At 44.8% G+C, this 21,034-nt stretch overlaps 1 protein-coding gene across 1 annotated transcript in view; it reads left to right on the top strand.

Annotated features, from left to right (window-relative positions):
- The window catches only part of glra2 (glycine receptor, alpha 2), a 399,641-nt gene that overhangs the window by 204,677 nt on the left and 173,930 nt on the right, over positions 1-21,034 (top strand). The window contains exons 5-6 of the mRNA XM_041210937.1: positions 4,933-5,015; positions 5,691-5,828. Coding sequence (XP_041066871.1) covers positions 4,933-5,015; positions 5,691-5,828 — 221 coding nt within the window. The remainder of the gene's footprint in view (positions 1-4,932; positions 5,016-5,690; positions 5,829-21,034) is intronic.

The raw sequence follows: 21,034 nt of genomic DNA, 5'->3' as shown, positions 1-21,034 counted from the left end.
TTGCTGTTACTTGGTTAATATATAATGGAGGCATCTGTTTAGTAGTAAATATCTCACTGGTAACAGATATTTCTACACTTTGGAGTATTGCCAGAATACACATCTGTTCATATTGGCTTCTTTATCGGCATGCTTTTCATTTCAAAGCCAGTGACCATAAAGTAAAGCAAGCCTCAAATCCCAGGCACAACATTTCCAAGTGATATACCTGCACTCGGTCATAAAGTGTGTTGGTATCTAGATTATTCGTGTTTAATTACTAATCAGTGCTTGTCATTAGATGCTTTTCACTTTAAGAGATAGCTTGGACAGTATTGGAGGTGAGGGGATTCTGTTGTACGAGGTGTAACAGAGACTCAAAGACAATGTGTTGTTTTTCATTCATTGGTATTCAGTCCAACATTGTCAGCTTTTCATCTCACTGAGAACCACCAGAGCAAAAAGCAATCTCGCTCTTATGTGACGCTTATGAAATACTGGACTGCCTTTGTGAACTCTCTTATAGTATGCTATTGTCAAGCCAGTGATATGTATGTCCATAAAATATGGATTATTAGTTCATTCACTGTGTCTAGAGCCACAGTTTGCATTGTCAGTTGCGCTATACATGGGCCATGTGAAGGGACTTCAATTTGCATCAATGGAAAATATGTATTGGAACTGGTGCAAGCAATTGTTCCTATGGAATTTAGGCAAATTATACAAGGGGGTCTCCAGGATAACTTTAGACTTACACATTGAATTCTTTTAATATTAGTGTAGAGCCTGCTGCTAAAATTAACATATAACAGCTTTTGGGATACACAAAGCTGAATTTTCTTTGCAAATGAGCCAGCATTATAATTTGGATCTATCAACCCCACGCTTCTCCAAACAGGTAATGGTGTCAAACTAGTATTGATGTCATGGTGAACAAACTGATAATTTTTTTCTAATAGTCTAATTTTAGATTTGTATTTTGCATTGGCAGATGAATATGAAACAACAGTTATGAGGAATTAGTTCTTGACTGATTTTTGAATAAATGCTGACTCTAAATATGTTCAGTGTAGCCTATGTTGTGTTTATTTCACACTTAATTATCTCTTGGCTTGATTTTCATACAACTTCCCAAAAGGCTCAGTTAGTAAACACATTGCATGCAGATCAGTAGGCTGCCAGATTCTTTATCTGATCTGTGGTAAGTTAGCTCACCTCAGCTGAGGTGGTGGGTTTCCGAGATAAACCAGTGAAGGGAAAGATTGGGCGGGGATCCCAATTTCAGATTGTAATCCAGATTTACAGCTGCTTTGATGTTACATGCCTCTGACTTCCACATACAAAACCCTCTCAGGTTATACCAATCCTTTCTCTTTGAATATAAATTCTCATTGTATCACCAGGCCTTTTGAACTCCACTTCTTCTAATGATAAAACCCCTTTCATAGTACCAATTTTAGCAGTATAATTACTTTAGCAGTAATATTGCTAGGTATCTCCCAGCTAGGTGCAAGATTTCACTCCCCTTCTTGAATGCTCTATTCAACAAAATGCAAATGTAACTCTACCTCTGTTTACATCTCAAAACTACTATACATCAAAGGACCCAGACTAGCTGGCTTTAATCCAATCAAGCCACACTCACAGACTAAACCTCTATTTTAAAAAAATTTCCAATAACATTGTATACGTTAATAGCTTCATGACAGTGATGCTCTTTGTGACCATATATGTCACTCTAATTTCACCTTTGAGAAATGGTCACGGGTGAGATGCCCAGATCTCCAGGCACTCACTGAGTTTTATTGCAATATGAGTGACTGCAGTGAAGGGGAGGAAGAAAATTTAAAAAAAAGGTAGAAATTATTTTTCTTACTTAAAGATCTTTCATACAGTAACTTCTTCATTTGTTAGAAAGCATCCCTTTTCAAAGAGCACTAAGTAACTTATCTACAGAAACAACCTACATTTACATAGTGCCTTTCACATAATAAAGCATGCCAAGCCATTTCACAGGATTGTTATCAAACAAAATTTGACCTCGTATAAGTAGATATTATGTTAGGTGGTCAAATGCCTGGTCAAAGAGGTAGCTTTTCAGGAGGAAGGAGGGGAAGAGAGGTGGAGAGCTATAGGGAAGGAATTCCTGGACTTTAGGCCTAAACAGTTGAAGGTATGGCTGCCAATGGTAGGGCGGTTAAAATGGAAGGTGTGAAAAGACCAGAATTGGAAGGGTGCAGAGATCTTAGAGGAAGTGACAGAGATGGGTTCTGGAGAAGATAGGGTGGGTGGCGGTGGGAGGGGGTGGGGAGGGTGTGGTGTGCAGTGGTGGGGGATGGTGGGGTTTGCGAGTTCATGGAGGGATTTGAACATGGGGATGAAAATTTTAAAACTGTGGCATTGGTGGACAAAGAGCCAGGCTTTGTGTGGGTTTGGATATGGGAAGCAGACTTTGGAGAAGTTCAGCTTATGTGCCTCACTTTTAATGAATATTAATACAAATACTTAGCCCAGGATGCAACATAAGTCAGTAAGGCTAACATCTGCTCCCTTAAAAGCAGAAAATGACATGGTATTGTTTGAGTCTCATTAGGCTACACTAAAGTATAACAGAGCTTGACAGTAAATACCAGAAAAAGAGCCAATGTTTTCATTGAATAATTACCACCTTTGAATGTGCCTTTGTTTTGTTTCCAGTTTATGTTTTCTAGCAAATTCTATCAAGTGATAATGAAAATTTTAAACTGTTCTTTAACATAAGACTTGTTCAATGAATTTTCTACTTATTGCGGCACAGATAAAAACACCGAGAAGTGGGCAACATATATGTATCAAATATGTACAGGAATTACTGGAGATATGTAGTAGGCCCTCAGAATCTGAAAAGATGAGTTAGTATTTTGAATGCAAAGTCTTTGTTAGAAGTGTTATGATAAATGGACTGCACTGGAAACATTAGCATGCTTTCTCTTGTCATATGCTGGGAGTCCTCCAAAATATTTTCAACACAATTCTGAGATACTTTTTCTTTTAACTTCTGCACCAAGCACTCATGCTGACCCTTTGCTCCCAGCAATTAATTAGAACAGAATAATATGGAGCTAATTCACACTGCCCCAATAATATCTCTGTAACACTGGCTTCAAACGAACATTAGGGCTAATTTGAACTTGGTCCACCTGGTGGTGGCCCTACAATTGGAATGCTGCACTGACCACCCTGTTCTTGCTCCTGTCTGACTGATGAGTTTTGACCCAGAGTTTGTAACTCTTTCGAGTCAAACCTGTTTCCATCTGTTTATACAGATGAAGTTACATTGTTTCATAGTTTGCCGTTGTGAGATTTGAACTCTTGATCTTAGGGTTACAAACCCAGTACCATAACCACTTGGCCATTTAGGCCAAAAAAACACCTGTTGCACTGTCAATGTTGTAACTCTTTTGAGTACAAACACGTTTCCATCTGTTCCTATTCAGATGAAGTTACATTGTTTCATAGTTTGCCATTGTGAGATCTGAACTCTTGATCTTGGGGTTACAAACCCAGTACCATAACCACTTGGCTATTTAGGCCAAGCCTGACCCAGAGTTTGTACATGGGTGACCCAGGTGTCAGTCTGAATTAGGTGGGAGGCTTATTTAAGTATCCAGAGCAATTTGCTTTGATTCTTGTAAGGCCTTGATGCAAATTCAATACTGCAACATGGGCAGAGCAGGTCCCACACACGCTCTTTCCAATGGAGGTGAGTGGCCAAAGGGAGCACTGGTGATGTTCCAAGAACAGCCCAGAATGTTCTTTTTTGTGTTATGTTTTTGTGGAGCCAGGAGAAAGAAAGATTCTTGCTCCTCGTGGCTCATTGTGGCTCCACACTCTAGGTCCCTTCCAGCTCAGGCTCACCCATCTTGGTCCTCACAATCTCCCTCCTGTCCCAGATGCTACCTGCAACTTGCTTGGCATTTGAGCAGCAAATATTGCAGTGGATGATGCCAGTGAGCTGCAGTGGAATTGCTTGTGGAATGAGAAAAGCCTTAGGTTTCTACACAGCTTGGGCCTCCTGCCGACATGACCAGACAGTGCCCGCCAGTTCTTTGCCAGCTGTGAAAATTGATCATACCGCTTTCTGAAACAGCATGATGATTCCTTTTCTTACCCTATCACCTCCGTGTGTAAGACTGCATTATAATCAAGCACTGTCTGTATGAGAAAAGTTAACTTAGGTGGCAAACCAATTCTCTGTGTTCAGCAAGATAATGTAATTTGAACTGAAATATCTTAATGAGCCACAAAAGTCTTGTTTGTTTGTGTGTTCTGTCATCACAGTGAAAATTATGCTCAGCTCTTCCTATCCTAGAGACCAACAAAGATTGCCTTTAAATAATAGGTAATTCTGTACCATGATCTCTCATCTACTTAAAGGACTGTGTTGAAATTAAATCAAATGCGTTTCACCTGGGAAAACCAGCAAACGAAAGACTACTTCTCTTACCCTCACAACCCATCTGTGTGACCTGGAATTTGGATCCAGATCACAAATGTGAAAAACTAGTGGCTTCAGTAGAATTCTCACAAAACCAGACATGAATTGAGATAGTTAATGTCTCCATGCCTTGAGAGTCAGTGGTAAAAGCAGAAGATAGACTTTGGTTTAAAAATTAGGCTTCTGAGGCCGAATTTTGCAAGGCTATAGTGCCAGCATGGAGTCTCGCTAGTGGCAAGTATGAATCAGCAGCACTACAGGCCTATTCCTGTTGAGCTATTTCATTTTGCAAGACTCCACACAGTTATAGAAATTTTACAAAATTAACTCTTTGTTGTCTGGTTTGAATATTTGAAATTTCTGTATCCACAATTCAAAATGAGATAGATGATAATTCCATGTCTAAATCGAAGTTTTATCCAGTCCCCTATATTGAAAAACATTTTCTGTTCTTTTTTTCGCCTATTTTTTCTCAGGCTGACGCTAACGTTATCCTGTCCAATGGACTTGAAAAATTTTCCAATGGATGTGCAAACATGTGCGATGCAGTTAGAGAGCTGTAAGTAACTGGATTACATGTGCACATACACAAGTCTCATTTCAGCCTCTGATGAACCATATCTACTAACAGTATAATAATAAAAGCATTCATAAACTTTGCTAATCATGCCATCTATTTCTAATTCATAGGTTATAAACCAAAGCCATCCACTGTATTTTGTTTTCATGTTAATTTGCCAACTAAATCTTCTGGTTCATGAACTCCAAGACATTATTATTTCATGAAGTCCTTTCAGTAATTGTCTCTGTCAGAAATATATGAGCAAAACCTCAGAGATAAATGAATATGTTCTTTAATGTGCTGCCATCTTAATTATACATCATCCAAACAACCTTCAGTCCAATATCTATTGTCTTTGACTTCACTGTTAATACAGCATGTCAATTCAATACTAATACAGTCAGATTGTCTTCATGCTTGGCCTACATCTGTCTCCGACCACTTCCATTGTGTCCTTGACCATATCCAACATCCTGAACATCTTCCATGCTCCAGATCCATGAAAGCCTGTCATCATTGGACATCAGAGATAAAGCTTCAGTAAGCCAGTCTACATTTCCATTGCTTTACTTTATATCTTTTAATGAGCTTTATCAAACTGGTTCATCAAGGTCATTTGCTGATTTAATCGAATCTTGCTGGCTTCATTGATAACTTTCTGTTGGCCTGCAGTTGGATATACAATGAACGATCTGATTTTTGAGTGGCTGGATGAAGGGCCGGTGCAGGTTGCAGATGGGCTGACACTTCCACAGTTTCTTCTAAAGGATGAGAGGGAACTAGGATATTGCACAAAGCATTATAATACAGGTAGGCCTGATTCATTTTTGGAACAATGGAATCTATTAATAGGAATTCATCTTGTGAAGATAAGAATTTGTCTGGTCAACATGTTTACTTAAATCATAAATGCTATGGTGAAGGTCTCTTCCATTTGGTAATTAGATCAAAATGTTAAATCCATTCTTTAAGAATGATATCGATAGAAATATCAAAGAGAGGAAATCTTCCTCATACATTTATGCTGCTACTGCTCATGGTGCCTAGAGTAACTCTTAGCCTCCCAGGAAGCAAAATGATTCATTTATTAAATATTTCCTGCTGTACAATTGAGCGACCCACATTGAAACTGGAATTAGCGCTGTCGGAACATGATGTGGGTGAACACCAAGTATTTGGGATTAGATGCATGCACTTCACAATTTCCCTTCCATTCAACTGAATGGACAAAAATCATGACCACTAACCTTCAATCCTTGATCCATTCTCATTGCATGACAGCAATGAATCATCAAATCTATCTCCTTTCCCTTCAAATGTTATAGTTAAGTAATGCATTTATTGTTGTGTTGCTGGTTATCATTCCCTGGGACTGAATTTCCCTTCTTTATCCTCCCCAAAATGGCAGGAAAATGAGAGGGTGAGGCCATTTACACCCACCTCCCTATCCTGACCTCATGTTTCTTCCCCTCGCCCCTGTGGGGACTCTACTGATCACTATTAAACTGCCTGCTGTATGTCAATATACAAAGTGGGCAGGAAAGTGAAATCTGATCTCCCATTCCATTTTCTTCCTGCCATCTCTTGTTCCTGCCTGTCCAGAGTAATGAAATAATGTCCCTAAAGTACAGCAGTGGAGAGGGAGAGGCTAGTAGAGGCTTCCGCTCCCTGCGTTCTGACCCTGTGACTCATTGGCCTGGGTTGAGATCTTCACCAGCTACAGCATCATCATCCTTGGGCTTCATCTGCTTCTTCTGCCCCATACTGCATCTTGTGATGCTCCGAACCTCCTTCTTTTCCTCACTAACATTGATGGGCTCCCCCATTGTGGCAGAAATCCTGTAGAGATTCCCACTGGTCATGAGTGGTATTGATCACAAAACCAGGAAAAAAGACTCGGAAGGATTGGTGTTGAAGGTCTGTGTAGGTGTATGGTCCATCTGTTGGAACCACCATTTGAGGAAAGTGCAGCCCCATATCTCTAAGACTAGTCATCACAATGTTTAACCCGGCCCTCAATTTATAACTATTTTTCCATTCAGCTTTAGATCAGATCAAATGCTGGTTCTGCCAGTGACGTTCATGTTCCAAGTATAAATGAAAAAAACCTTTGTTTGGTAATGGGCACAGGGTAATTATACTTCTATTGTTCGAGTAATTCTGGATACCCAGTTAACTGGCCATTTATTTACTTGCCATTCATGGAATCCATCTGCAAATTGTCTGGCATGTTTGCATACATAACAAAAGTGACTCTTTTCCTTATTCTTTTATGGAATGTGGGCATCACTGGCAGTACCAGCATTTGCCCATCTCTAATTGCCCTTAAGCTGAGCAACTTGCTAGGATCAGAGGGCAGTTAAGAGTCAGCCACATTGCTGTGGGTCTGGAGTAACATGTAAACCAGACCAGGTAAGGACAACAGATTAAGACATTTGAGAACCAGATGCTGTTTTTTTACAACAATCTATGATAGTTGTCATGGTCAGTATTTCTGAGATTAGCTTTTAATTCCAGATTTATTCATTGAATTTTAAATTTCACTGGCTTTCTGAACCCATGTCCCCAAAGCCTGGGCCACTGGAGTACTAGTCCAGTGTCATTGTACCCCTATATTAATCAAAATTAATCCAATGGCAGTAAAATTCTAGAGAACGTTCCCATGTGCAGAACTTTACGCTGAGCGGGCGGGTGCACGCCTGAACCAAGCGGCCGTGAAATCATGCAAGATGGCGTCAGGCGAATGTTCCAATGTCATCCCACTTTCGCACTATATTATAGTCGGCAGGCGCGCACAGGTGTCGGAACTGCACCCGCCATCGTTGAAGAGGCCAGTTAAGGCGATTAAAAAGGTAAAAACAAAAATAAAAACAAAAAATTGCGGATGCTGGAAATCCAAAACAAAAACAGAATTACCTGGAAAAACTCAGCAGGTCTGGCAGCATCGGCGGAGAAGAAAAGAGTTGACGATTCAAGTCCTCATGACCCTTCCACAGAACTGAGTGTATATTAGAAGAGGGGTGAAATATAAGCTGGTTAAAAGTGGGGTGGGCGGGGGGAGGGTGGTGGGGGGAGAGAAGTGAGGGGGGGGTGGTGGTGGTGTGGTTGTAGAGACAAGCAAGCCGTGATAGGAGCAGATAATCAAAAGATGTCACAGACAAAGGAACAAAGAAGTGTTGAAGGTGGTGATATTATCTAAACGAATGTGCTAATTAAGAATGGATGGCAGGATACTCAAGGTACAGCTCTAGTGGGGGTGGGGTGGAAAGACTAGCTGGGCATACAAGATTTAAAAATAATGGAAATAGGTGGGAAAAGAAAAGTCTATATAAATTATTGGAAAAAATAAAAGGAAGGGGGAAGAAACGGAAGGGGGATGGGGATTGGGGAGGGAGCTCAAGATCTAAAGTTGTTGAATTCAATATTCAGTCCGGAAGGCTGTAAAGTGCCTAGTCAGAAGATGAGGTGTTGTTCCTCCAGTTTGTGTTGGGCTTCACTGGAACAATGCAGCAGGCCAAGGACAGACATGTGGGCAAGAGAGCAGGGTGGAGTGTTGAAATGGCAAGCGACAGGGAGGTTTGGGTCATTCTTGCGGACAGACCGCAGGTGTTCTGCAAAGCGGTCGCCCAGTTTACGTTTGGTCTCTCCAATGTAGAGGAGACCGCATTGGGAACAAGGAATGCAGTAGACTAAGTTGGGGGAAATGCAAGTGAAATGCTGCTTCACTTGAAAGGACTGTTTGGACCCTTGGACGGTGAGAAGAGAGGAAGTGAAGGGGCAGGTGTTGCATCTTTTGCGTGGGCATGGGAAGGTGCCATAGGTAGGGGTTGAGGAGTAGGGTGTGATGGAGGAGTGGACCAGGGTGTCCCGGAGGGAACGATCTCTATGGAATGTCGCCGGGGGGGGTGAAAGGAAGATGTGTTTGGTGGTGGCATCATGCTGGAGTTGGCGGAAATGGCGGATGATGATCCTTTGAATGCGGAGGCTGGTGGGGTGATAAGTCAGGACAAGGGGGACCCTATCATGTTTCGGGGAGGGAGGAGAAGGCGTGAGGGCGGATGCGCGGGAGATGGGCCGGACACGGTTGAGGGCCCTGTCAACGACCGTGTGTCGAAAACCTCGGTTAAGGAAGAAGGAGGACATGTCGGAGGAACTGATTTTGAAGGTAGCATCATCAGAACAGATGCAACGGAGGCGAAGGAACTGAGAGAATGTGATGGAGTCCTTACAGGAAGCGGGGTGTGAGGAGCTGTAGTCGAGGTAGTTGTGGGAGTTGGTAAGCTTGTAATGGATATTGGTGGACAGTCTATCACCAGAGATTGAGACAGAGAGGTCAAGGAAAGGAAGGGAAGTGTCAGAGAGAGACCATGTGAAAATGATGGAGGGGTGGAGATTGGAAGCAAAATTAATAAATTTTTCCCAAGTCCCGATGAGGGCATGAAGCAGCACCGCAGTTATCATTGATGTACTGGAGAAAGAGTTGTGGGAGGGGGCTGGAGTAGGACTGGAACAAGGATACCCCATAAAGAGACAGGCATAGCTGGGGCCCATGCGGGTACCCATAGCCACACCTTTTATTTGGAGGAACTGAGAGGAGTTAAAGGAGAAATTATTCAGTGTGAGAACAAGTTCAGCCAGACGGAGGAGAGTAGTGGTGGATGGGGATTGTTTGGGCCTCTGTTCGAGGAAGAAGCTAAGGGCCCTCAGACCATCCTGGTGGGGGATGGAGGTATAGAGGGATTGGACGTCCATGGTGAAGAGGAAGCAATTGGGGCCAGGGAACTGGAAATTGTTGATGTGACGTAGGTGTCAGAGCAATCACGGTTGTAGGTGGGAAGGGACTGGACAAGGGGAGAGAGAAGGGAGTCAAGATAATTAGAAATGAGTTCTGTGGGGCAGGAGCAAGCTGAGATGATTGGTCTACAGGGGCAGTTCTGTTTGTGGATTTTGGGTAGGAGGTAGAAGCGGGCCATCCGAGGTTGGGAGACTATCAGGTTGGAAGCTGTGGGAGGAAGATCCCCAGAGGAGATGAGGTCAGTGACAGTCCTGGAAACAATGGCTTGATGTTCAGTGGTGGGGTCATGGTCCAGGGAGAGGTAGGAGGAAGTGTCTGCGAGTTGATGCTCAGCCTCCGCGAGGTAGAGGTTAGTGCGCCAGACAACAACAGCACCACCCTTGTCAGCGGGTTTGATGACAATGTCAGGGTTGGACCTGAGAGAACGGAGTGCAGTAAGTTCAGAGAGAGACAGATTAGAACGGATGAGAGGAGCAGAGAAATTGAGACGACTAATGTCGTGCCGACAGTTCTCAATGAAAAGATCAAGAGAAGATAAGAATCCAGAGGGAGGGGTCCAGGTGGAGGGAGAATATTGGAGCTGGGTGAAAGGATCTGTTGAACGGGGAGAGGACTCCTGCCCAAAGAAGTGAGCCCGGAGACGAAGACGGCGGAAGAAGAGTTCAGCATCATGCCGAGACCGAAATTCATTGAGGTGAGGGCGTAAGGGTATGAAACTAAGTCCTTTGCTGAGCACTGAACTTTTATGCTCCCCCCACCCCCACTAGAGCTATACCTTGAGTGCCCTACCATCCATTCTTAATTAGCACATTTGTTTAGATAATATCACCAACTTTAACACCTATGTGTTCTTTTGTTCTGTTGTCTGTGACATCTTTTGATGATCTGCTTCTATCTATCACTGCTTGTTTGTCCCTACAACCACACCAACCCCCTCCACTTCTCTCCCCCCACCTAAACACCGCCCACCCCACACACTCCTTAAACCATCTTATATTTCACCCCTTTCTTGGATCCACTCAAGTTCTGTTGAAGGGTCATGAGGACTCGAAACGTCAACTCTTTTCTTCTCCGCCGATACTGCCAGACCTGCTGAGTTTTTCCCGGTAATTCTGTTTTTGTTTTGGATTTCCAGCATCCACAGTTTTTTTGTTTTCATTATATAGGTTTCTGAAGATGCGCTTCCGATGCCTGGATCATTCAGGGGGTGCACTACCTCCAGAGCAGGTGTCCTTGATCTTGGTTGCATGCTGTGCTCTCCACAATCTGGCACTGGCAAGGGGGGACCCTCTGGAGGTAGAGGATCTTCATGCTGCTGCACAGAGGATGAATCCAGTGGTGAGTCAGGAGTGGAGCACGATGAGGAGAACGCTGACGGTGTGGAGCCAGATCTCGGTAACCTCCAAGGAGGCAGGGACACCAGGGACGCTCTGATCCAATGCTCCTTCAGCCAGGCTGCCAAATAGCCACTCCCACCTCATGCCAGGGCTGCAGCCTCCATCCTGGATGTCTGAAATGCCCCTGTGATGTGAACCCAAAGTCCACTCAGAGCCAGTGCAATAAAGTTTAGAGCCACCCATTACATACTGGAATAACCTGCACCAAAAATAAAAGGTGAAGCATATTCAGACCATCACAACAAAAGCAAATTGAATGTTACTGTCACATTGACATGACCATTACTGGCATTGATGTCCACACCAGTAAACATATAAACCAAACATAACTGAACATAAGATCACCTGTGAGCAGTGCCTCTTGTGCTCATGGTGCCTTAAACTTACATTTACGAGTGCTACGTCTTGGTGCCCACCCTTGCAGCCTGCTCACTCTGCTGTCCTGTTGGTCTTGATAACCTTGGTGGTCATCCTCTGGCCCGTGGAGCCTGTGCTGACCCCACCTGGGAGGAAGCGGCCAGTTCCACAACTGGCATCTCCCCAGTCGCCGCAGCCTCATCAGATGCCCCGGTCACTGGGGGAAGGAGCTGCTGCCCTTGTCCGGAGTGCCCTGAGAGGTGCCCGCAGAGACGACAGGCAGCTGCTGCACCGACGTGAGGTCACTCTGGACCTCTCCGCTCACCGTTGATGGATGGGCGCCAAGCTGGGATACTGGGTGCCTCGTCCATCTCCCACACTGGCACTGACCAGCTGAGGTCATTGCTTGTGTATGGGCTTCCTGGTCCAAGTGCAACCTCAGGAACCCCTGATTCTGTCCCTGGAGCTGTCCCTCCATGAGTGTCGCTACTCCCTCAATGGAGGATGCGGTGCGCTCGACTATGAGGGTCAACACAGTTCTCATGCTCTGCATGGACTCCTCCATAATGGAGATCATGGCAGACCCTCATGGATCTCTACCAGATCCTGCTGCACATCCCGCTGGATGTCCAGCATCTGCTGCCTAATGGATGATTCCAGAGGCCCATCTTCTGCCTTCGACCCAGTATCAAATCTAAGGGAGAACAAGGACATGTCATAGTTAAAGTCTTCACCCTGTCACTGTTCATGTCAGGCACCCTGGTGAGACAATGGCGATCTGCATCATGGTGCCATTGTCTTTCAATGATCAATGGGGGCTCCAGGTTTGAGGCTCCCGTCAATGATGAGACTACACTAAAATGGTTCACAATCCAAAACTCTCACCTCTGTGCACTGCACTCTTACTTTCGCCTGACACCCTGGCCTCTCTGTGACTGCTTACATGGGGAGCGTGCTGGCTCTCCAGCTCAAGGGCTTCTTGCTTGAACCTGCTGAGCAGCAGCAGGTTGGATAGGCCTCTGCCTGGACGTGGCCTTTCCAATTGGTTATGGCTCATCTTCCCCTGAACGGACAGAGAAGCATTGATTAGTGCACTCTCTACCTGCAGCGCCATTGTAGCCTGGCCAACCCCAGCTGAGGAGCACCTAGCAGGGCACATCTGAGTAGTGGCCCTCAAGCCACAAGGCACTCAGTCCAAGCAGCCAGGGCTCACCCCCTTGGCCAGCCCCAGCATCATTGACAGTTGGCACTCAGACTCTCATACCCCTGAGCTCCGCTGGGGGATAGCCAGCCTTTAACACTTCTGCACACTGATCCATGCCAACACAGTACTCACCCAATAACCAGCAGGTTATTGAACCTCTTGTGGCACTGCACCCATGTGTGCCGCACCACGTCATGTCTGATGACTGGCGCTGCCACCTCCTCCCATGCCCTCTTTGTGAGGTGCAGTGGCTTCCTCCTCCCATCTCTGGGGACAAGAGTTTCCCTCCTGGCAGCCGCTTCCTCCAAGAGAGCAGCGAGGCACTCATCCGAAAAGCAGGGGGGGTGGGGGGGTCCGAGTGCCCAACTGACCTGCCCTCCTGCCTGGTGTCTCCAGTCGCACTTAGTTCCATAACTTTACATTTGAAAATGCAGAAGATACATTCTTCCTTGGCAGCCTTCAAAAGGGGTTGCCTGAGCTGTTTTTAAACCGACCACCGGGTTGCCATTGGACCCGGCGACTGACAGGCCACCCACCCACACCTTCCCGACCACTGGGGAGCCGCATTTCATGTTGGGCGGGCCTCAGTTAGCCTGCCAGTGGGAAATTGCAGTCGTGGGCCGATCGTGGGCGCTGGGCCATTTCCTGGCTGATTCCGAGCCTGCTGATCGCGCCCACCCTTCAACCTAAAAATTCTGCCCCATGATGCGATAAGGCATCATGTGTAGATGCAAGCTCTGAACAATGTTGCTAGCTGTAGTAATTACAGTTTTGGGAAATGTTGGACTGTAGGTTTAAGAATAAACCTGTGCTGTAAGATCACATGATCTATGTAAACCAGTGTGTTAGCAGCGTGGGGGAAAGTCTACAGTAGAGTTCTTCTTTAGTTATGGAGTTTGATGTACATGTGTAGTTGCTACAGCTGCCTTGTAAATAAATTCAAATGTTTCCACTAAGAAAAGTTGTCTGAAGGTCAACTCTATAACAAACTAGCGATGAGAATAAATCAAAATCGGTGCTGTACACTGCCCAGCAATTGTGAGTATCTAAGTTTGTTAAAAATAACAGAAGATATGCTCATCTGAAATGCCACAGCTTGGTAGAATCGATCCCTTTGAGCCAGTCACAGGCAATTGTTCTCAGTATATAGAACGTCTTGCTTTCTTCTTTCAAGCAAATAAAATCACGGGGGAAGAAAAGAGGAGAGCAATCTCCTTGAGTACCTGTGGGAGCAAAATCTACAGTTTTATTCGAAGCTTGACAGCCCCCAGTTCCCCAGATTCAAAGATTTTCAGTGATTTAGTAAACCTTGTTAAGGGACATTTCCAATTTTAGCCCTCAGTCACAATGCTGAGGTTCATATTCAATTCACGGAATATTGCACCTGGGGAGATAGTTGCTACCTACATGGTGAAATTAAAGCAACTGGTGGAATATTGTGATTTTGGTGAAACCCTGAATGACTTGCTCAGATATTGTTTAGTATGTGGCGTGCAGGAAGACACTATTCAGTAAGATTGCTGGCTGAAGTGAATCTTGATTTTAAGAAAACATTAGAAATAGCGTTGGCTATGGCAAGTGCTATAAGGGACTCACAAGCAATTCAAGGGGTGCAAAATGGTGCTGTACTCAAAATTGGGCAGGAACTGTCAGCCAAAAGCGACGCAAAAAGCTGGGACTCTGCTGCGAAGCGGGAAACTGAAGCTAACCGAAAAATGAGAGGAAGCAGCTTAGCAACTAAATCAAAAAATAACTTTCATCGACGTGGAAACAATCAGTCTTCTAGCGATTGGCAATTTAAAAAAGTAGAATATTATTTTTGTCACAGAAGTGGACACCTAACGAGACAGTGCAAAGTGAGATTTAAACAGGCTTCCAAACAATAAACAAAGTCCAATGAAGTCTTTGGTGTAGAAGAGCCAGAAACAACCAATTCTGACATTTATTCATTACTCAACATGAAAGTTGGGAAGACAGGGCCAGTAATTGTTACAGTGCAAGTGAATGGTAAACCATTAAAAATGGATGTAGACACGGGTGCTTCTGCCACTGTAATAGGAGAACACACTTTCCGATATTTAAGTAAAGGTGATCAACATAAAGTTAGAACATGTTGAAAATGCACACAGGGAGGTCCAGTTTTCAAAAATGGGTTTGTTTTTATTCAGTCACGGGTGTGGACATCACTGGAAATGCTAGCATTTGTCGTCCATCCCTAATTGCACTTGTGAAAGTGGAGGAAAGCCACAGGCCATGTCATGAAGGTAATCCACAGTGGTGTTAAATAGCGAGTTCCAGGATTTTGAGCCAGCGATGATAATGGATGGTGTCAAGCTTCTTGCAGCCATCCAGGCAAATGGAGAGTATTCCATCACACTCCTGACCGTTGTGGCTTGTAGATGCTAGAAAGACTTTGGAGGGGAGTCAGTTGCCTCAGAATTCCCAACCTCTGACTTATTCTTGTAGCCACAGTACTTATGTGGATGGTCCAGTTCAATTTCTGATCAAAGGTAACATCCAGGATGTTGGTGGGGAATTGAGTGACGGTAATGCTGTTGAATATGAAGGGTAGGTGATTAGATGATCTCTGCTTGGAGATGATCATTGCCTGTATTTGTGTGACGCAATGTTACTTGCCACTTACCAACCCGTGCACGAATGTTGCCCAGGTCTTGCTACATATGGACACAGACCACTTCAGTACCTAAAGATCTGACAATGGAATTGAACTCTGTGCAATCAGCAGTGAACTTCCCATTCTGAACTTATGATGGAAGGAAGGCCATTGATGAAGCAACTCAGGATGGCCAGCCCTAGGACACTACACTGAGGAACTCCTACAGTGATGTCCTAGGATTGAGATGATTGACCTCCAACAATCACAACAACCTTCCTTTGTGGTGGATATAACTTTAACCAATGGAGAATATCCCCCCAATCCCCATTGACTTCAATTTTGCTAGGGCTCTTTGTTGCTACACATGGCTAAATGCTGCCTTGACGTCAAGGGTAGTCACTCTCACCTCACTTTTTGAATTCAACTCTTTTGTCCATATTTGGACCAAGGCTGTAATGAAGTCTGGAGCTGAGTCGTACTGGTGGAGGCTGAACATCAATGAACAGTTGTTGTTGTATAAGTGCTGCTTGACACGACTGTCAGCAACACCTTCCATCACTTTGCTAATGATTGAAAGTAGACTGATGGGACAGTAATTGGCCAGATTTTATTTCTCCTGCTTTTTGTGGACAGGACAATTTTCCACATTGTCACGTAGATACCGATGTTGAAGGTAAACTGGAACAGTTTGGCAAATTATAGATCACGAGTTTCCAGCACTACAGCATTATTACTGCGCCACAATAGTGTTGTTTGTCTGTGTGCTGCCTGTGTATGTATGTGTAATCATTTAGATCACTGTTCAATAAAGCTAGTTATATCAGTGCATAAATTTTCAAATTCAACCCTCTTAGTGAATTAAAAATGTTTTAAGGTTTCAACCCATCTCTAGTACTATAACATCTCTATATCACTAATCACATGAAATGATTCAGACACTTGTCACCTTTTTTTTTCACAGTGAATCATCTGAACTCCAAATTAGTCCAAATTTACTTTAGCTCCTGGCTTGAGATGCAGATAAATTGACAGATTGGCTGAGCCTTGGGCCCACAGTAATTTTCCTCTTGCTAACTGTGTTCACTCTCTGTGTCTTGGAGGCAGACATTTCCCTTATTATGTGCTTCAGTCATTGGCTGCCAGCCTAAATAGTGACACTTTATTTTTTTCCCCTGCTGACAGACATGCCATAGAATGATATTATTTCACCAGCCAGCAGGGGGGAAAAAAAACTGATTTATATGCAAATTCAGTTGAATCTGACATCGAGCAGGTAATTTTAAACCATGGAAGTGGGTGGGCTGGATCAGGAGAGACGTTAAAATGCCAAAAATTTCAAACACGCCTGAAAACCTGCCCAGTTTCGGTTTAGTGGGGGTGAGACAAAACAAGGACCAATCCACTCCCAGGGGCTGGGCTGGTCATTAAAGGCTGCTTGCCAAGGTCTTTGTTCATCACCATTATCCAGGTTTCACTGACCTTGGGAAATCTGGCAGGTAGGTGGTGGTAACGGTGTGGCATTGTCACTGGGGGTAATCCTGGTTCAAATCCCACCCAGGGGTGGAGTCCCAGGTTCAAATCCCACCTATAAATTCAATCAATATCTGGAATTGAAAGTCTAATGATGACCATTGTTGATTGTTGTAAAATTGTGGATGGAAAAATTCCATCTGGTTCACTAATGCCCTTTAGGAAAGGAAATCTACTGTCCTTACCTGGTCTGGACTACATGTAACTCCAGATCCCACAGCAATGCGGCTGACTCTTAAAAATACCCTCTGAACAGGGGCAATTAGGGATGGGAAATAAATTCTGGCCTAGTCAGTGACACTTGCATCCCATGAACAAATAAAAAAAAGATAAAAGGAGGTGAGAAGTATTGGATCCATACGGTGCAGCTTGTGGGCCAGGAGGAGGAGTGTCTCCTCCAAGCCCAACAGGATTACCCTGTAAAACACCCCCCATAAATTGTCTGACTACCCCTGCTCAACCACGAACACTGAATCCACCCAACCTGCAATCTCCCCTTGCAGTTTGTTATCTTCCCCCACCTACCTGCTCCTTGTGTTGCTTGCTTCCATATCTGACAGGTAGCCAAGCCTAGCTGTCTGTCAGGCTAACTATCCAGTGTGGGGAACCTGGGGAAAAATAATTCAAATGCATGCCGAGTCGAAAGCCCCATGGTATACAAGGAGACACTTACTTCTGCGTTTCCTGACCAGAACTCCCATCCTCTGCTCTGCAATCCCGCTCCAGTAAATGCCAGGAAAAAATTCTCTATGCTAAAGAGAGGAACAAACTGATAGGTTCAGCTTTATTATTAGACAATCAGGATTTGTATTTCACACCTTTTCATAGGCCGATAATTGATGCTAGTGGACAAGTTATAAATACACCTACCCTCTTCTAGCTATAAAAATAATTATGTAAACAATGCATTTTGTTGGCTTGTACCATTAATGCATTAATTAACCATAACATTCAAAATAGTGTGCACTCTACAGTTTCTACAGTTTGTCGTAACTCAAAGCATTTATTTTTGTCCTTTAGTTAGCATACTAGCTGATTCTTCATGTTTGCTCGCATATACATCGCCAGATCTGTCACAACAATAATAGGGCACTACATGAATCTAAATACTATATACACCTAAACGTTATGAAAATAAATTGTTGTACCTTGACTGCTGGCTTTCGGTCATTATTTTGTTGTCATGATTCATGCTTTAAATTGCTGGTTAGAGACAGGGAATAGTCATTTTGTGTGGAACGTCTCCTTTTGTGACAATGTGAAGTCCTGTTCCACTAATTTTAAAAAATTCAATCATGGGACTTGGGCGTCGCTGGCTAAGACAGCATTTATTGCTCATCCCTTGAGAAGGTGATTGTGAGCTGCCTTCTTGAACCGCTGCAGTCCATGTGATGTAGGTACACCCACAGTGCTGTTAGGAAGGGAGTTCCAGGATTTTGACCCAGCAACATTGAAGGAAAGACGATATATTTCCAAGTCAGGATGGTGAGTGACTTGGAGGGGAACTTCCAGGTGATGGTGTTCCCATGTATCTGCTGCCCTTGTCTTTCTGGATGGTAGCGTTCGTGAGTTTGGAAGGTGCTGTCTAAGGAGACTTGGTGAGTTCCTGCAGTGCATCTTGTAGATGGTACACACTGCTGCTACTGTGCGTCAGTGGTGGAGGGAGTGAATGTTTGTGGATTGGGTGCCAATCAAGCCGGCTGCTTTGTCCCGAATGGTGCCAAGTTTCTTGAGTGTTGCTGGGGCAGTGCTCAACCAGGCAAGTGGAGAGTATTCCATCACACTCCTAACATGTGCCTTGTAGATGGTGGACAGGATTTGAAGAGTCAGGTGGTGGGTTACTCACCGCAGGATTTCTAGACTCTGATCTACTCTTGTAGCCATAGCATTTATACCACTAGTCCAGTTCAGATTCTTTCTTGTTGGAGATGGTCATTGCCTGGCACTTGTGTGGTGTGAATGTTACTTGCCACTTATCAGCCTAAGTCTGGATATTGTCCAGGTCTTGCTGCATTTGGACATGGACTGCTTCAATATCTGAGGAGTCGCGAATGGTGCTGAACATTGTGCAATCATCTGCGAACATTCCCACTTCTGACCTAGTGATGGGAGGAAGATCATTGATGAAGCAGCTGAAGATGGTTGGGCTGAGGACACTACCCTGAGGAACTCCTGCAGTGATGTCCTGGGACTGAAATAATTGACCTCCAATAACCACAACCATTTTCCTTTGTGTTAGGTATGACTCCAAGCAGTGGAGAGTTTTCCTCCAATTCCCATTGACTCCAGTTTCGCGAGGGTTCCTTGATGCCACACTCAGTCAAATGCTGCCTTGAGTCAAGGGCAGTCACTCTCACCTCACCTTGGGAGTTCAGCTCTTTTGTCCATGTTTGAACCAAGGCTGTAATGAGGTCAGGAGCTGAGTGGCCCTGGCGGAACCCAAACTGTGAGTCAGTGAGCAGGTTATTGCTAAGCAACTGCTGCTTGATAGCACTGTTGATGCCCCTTCCATTACTTTACTGATGCTTGAGAGTAGACTGATGGGGTGGTAATTGGCTGGGTTGGATTTGTCCTGCTTTTTGTGTACAGGACATACCTGGCCAATTTTCCACATAGCTGGGTAGATGCCAGTGTTGTAGCTGTACTGGAACAGGTTGGTTAGGGGCACGGCAAGTTCTGGAGCACAAGTCTTCAGTACTATTGCCAGAATATTGTCAGGGCCCATAGCCTTTACAGTGCCTTCAGATGTTTGTTGATATCACATGGAGTGAATCGAATTGGCTGAAGACTGGCATCTGTGATGCTGGGGACCTTTGGAGGAGGCCGAGATAGATCATCCACTCAGCACTTCTGGCTGAAGATTGTGGTAAATGCTTCAGCCTTATCTTTTGCACTGATGTGCCGGGCTCCTCCATCACTGACGATGGGGATATTTGCGGAGCCTCCTCCTTCAGTGAGTTGTTTAATTGTCCACCACCATTCACGACTGGATGTGGCAGGACTGCAAAGCTTAGATCTGATCCTGTCTCTTTATGGGGTATGTGGAACATTCCTTGTTCCAGTCCTACACCGGCCCCCTTCAACAACTCTTTCTCCGGTACATCGTTGATTACTTCATGCTGCTTCATGCTCTCGTCGGGACTTGGAAAAATTTATTAATTTTGCTTCCAATCTCCACCCCTCCATCATTTTCACATGGTCCATCTCTGACACTTCCCTTCCCTTCCTTGACCTCTCTGTCTCAATTTCTGGTGATAGACTGTCCACCAATATCCATTACAAGCCTACCGACTCCCACAGCTACCTGGACTACAGCTCCTCACACCCCGCTTCCTGTAAGGACTCCATCCCATTCTCTCAGTTCCTTCGCCTCCGTCACATCTGTTCCAATGATTCTACCTTCAAAAACTGCTCCTCTGACATGTCCTCCTTCTTCCTTAACCGAGGTTTTCCACCACAGTCGTTGATAGGGCCCTCAACCATGTCCGGCCCATCTCCTGCGCATCCGCCCTCACGCCTTCTCCTCCCTCCCAGAAACATGATAGGGTCCCCCTTGTCCTCACTTATCACCCCATCAGCCTCCACATTCAAAGGATCATCCTCCGCCATTTCAACCAACTCGAGCATGATGCCACCACCAAACACATCTTCCCTTCACCCCCCCGTGGCAGCATTCCATAGGGATTGTTCCCTCCGGGACACCCTGGTCCACTCCTCCATCACTCCCTACTCCTCAACCACCACCTATGGCACATCCCCATGCCCACGCAAAAGATGTAACACCTGCCCCTTCACTTCTTCTCTCCTCACCGTCCAAGGACCCAAACACTGCTTTCAAGTGAAGCAGCATTTCACTTGCATTTCCCTCAACTTAGTCTACTGCATTCATTGCTCCCAATGCGGTCTCCTCTACATTGGAGAGACCAAACGTAAACTGGGCAACCGCTTTGCAGAACACCTGCGGTCTGTCTGCAAGAATGACCCAAACCTCCCTGTCACTTGCCATTTTAACACTCCACCCTGCTCTCTTGCCCACATGTCTGTCCTTGGCTTGCTGCATTGTTCCAGTGAAGCCCAATGCAAACTGAAGGAACAGCACCTCATCTTCCAACTAGG

Source organism: Carcharodon carcharias, chromosome 18, assembly GCF_017639515.1.
Source record: "Carcharodon carcharias isolate sCarCar2 chromosome 18, sCarCar2.pri, whole genome shotgun sequence".
Taxonomy (NCBI): Eukaryota; Metazoa; Chordata; class Chondrichthyes; order Lamniformes; family Lamnidae; genus Carcharodon; species Carcharodon carcharias.
Note: the sequence above shows the minus strand (reverse complement) of the source record. Positions and strands in the feature narration are given on the sequence as shown.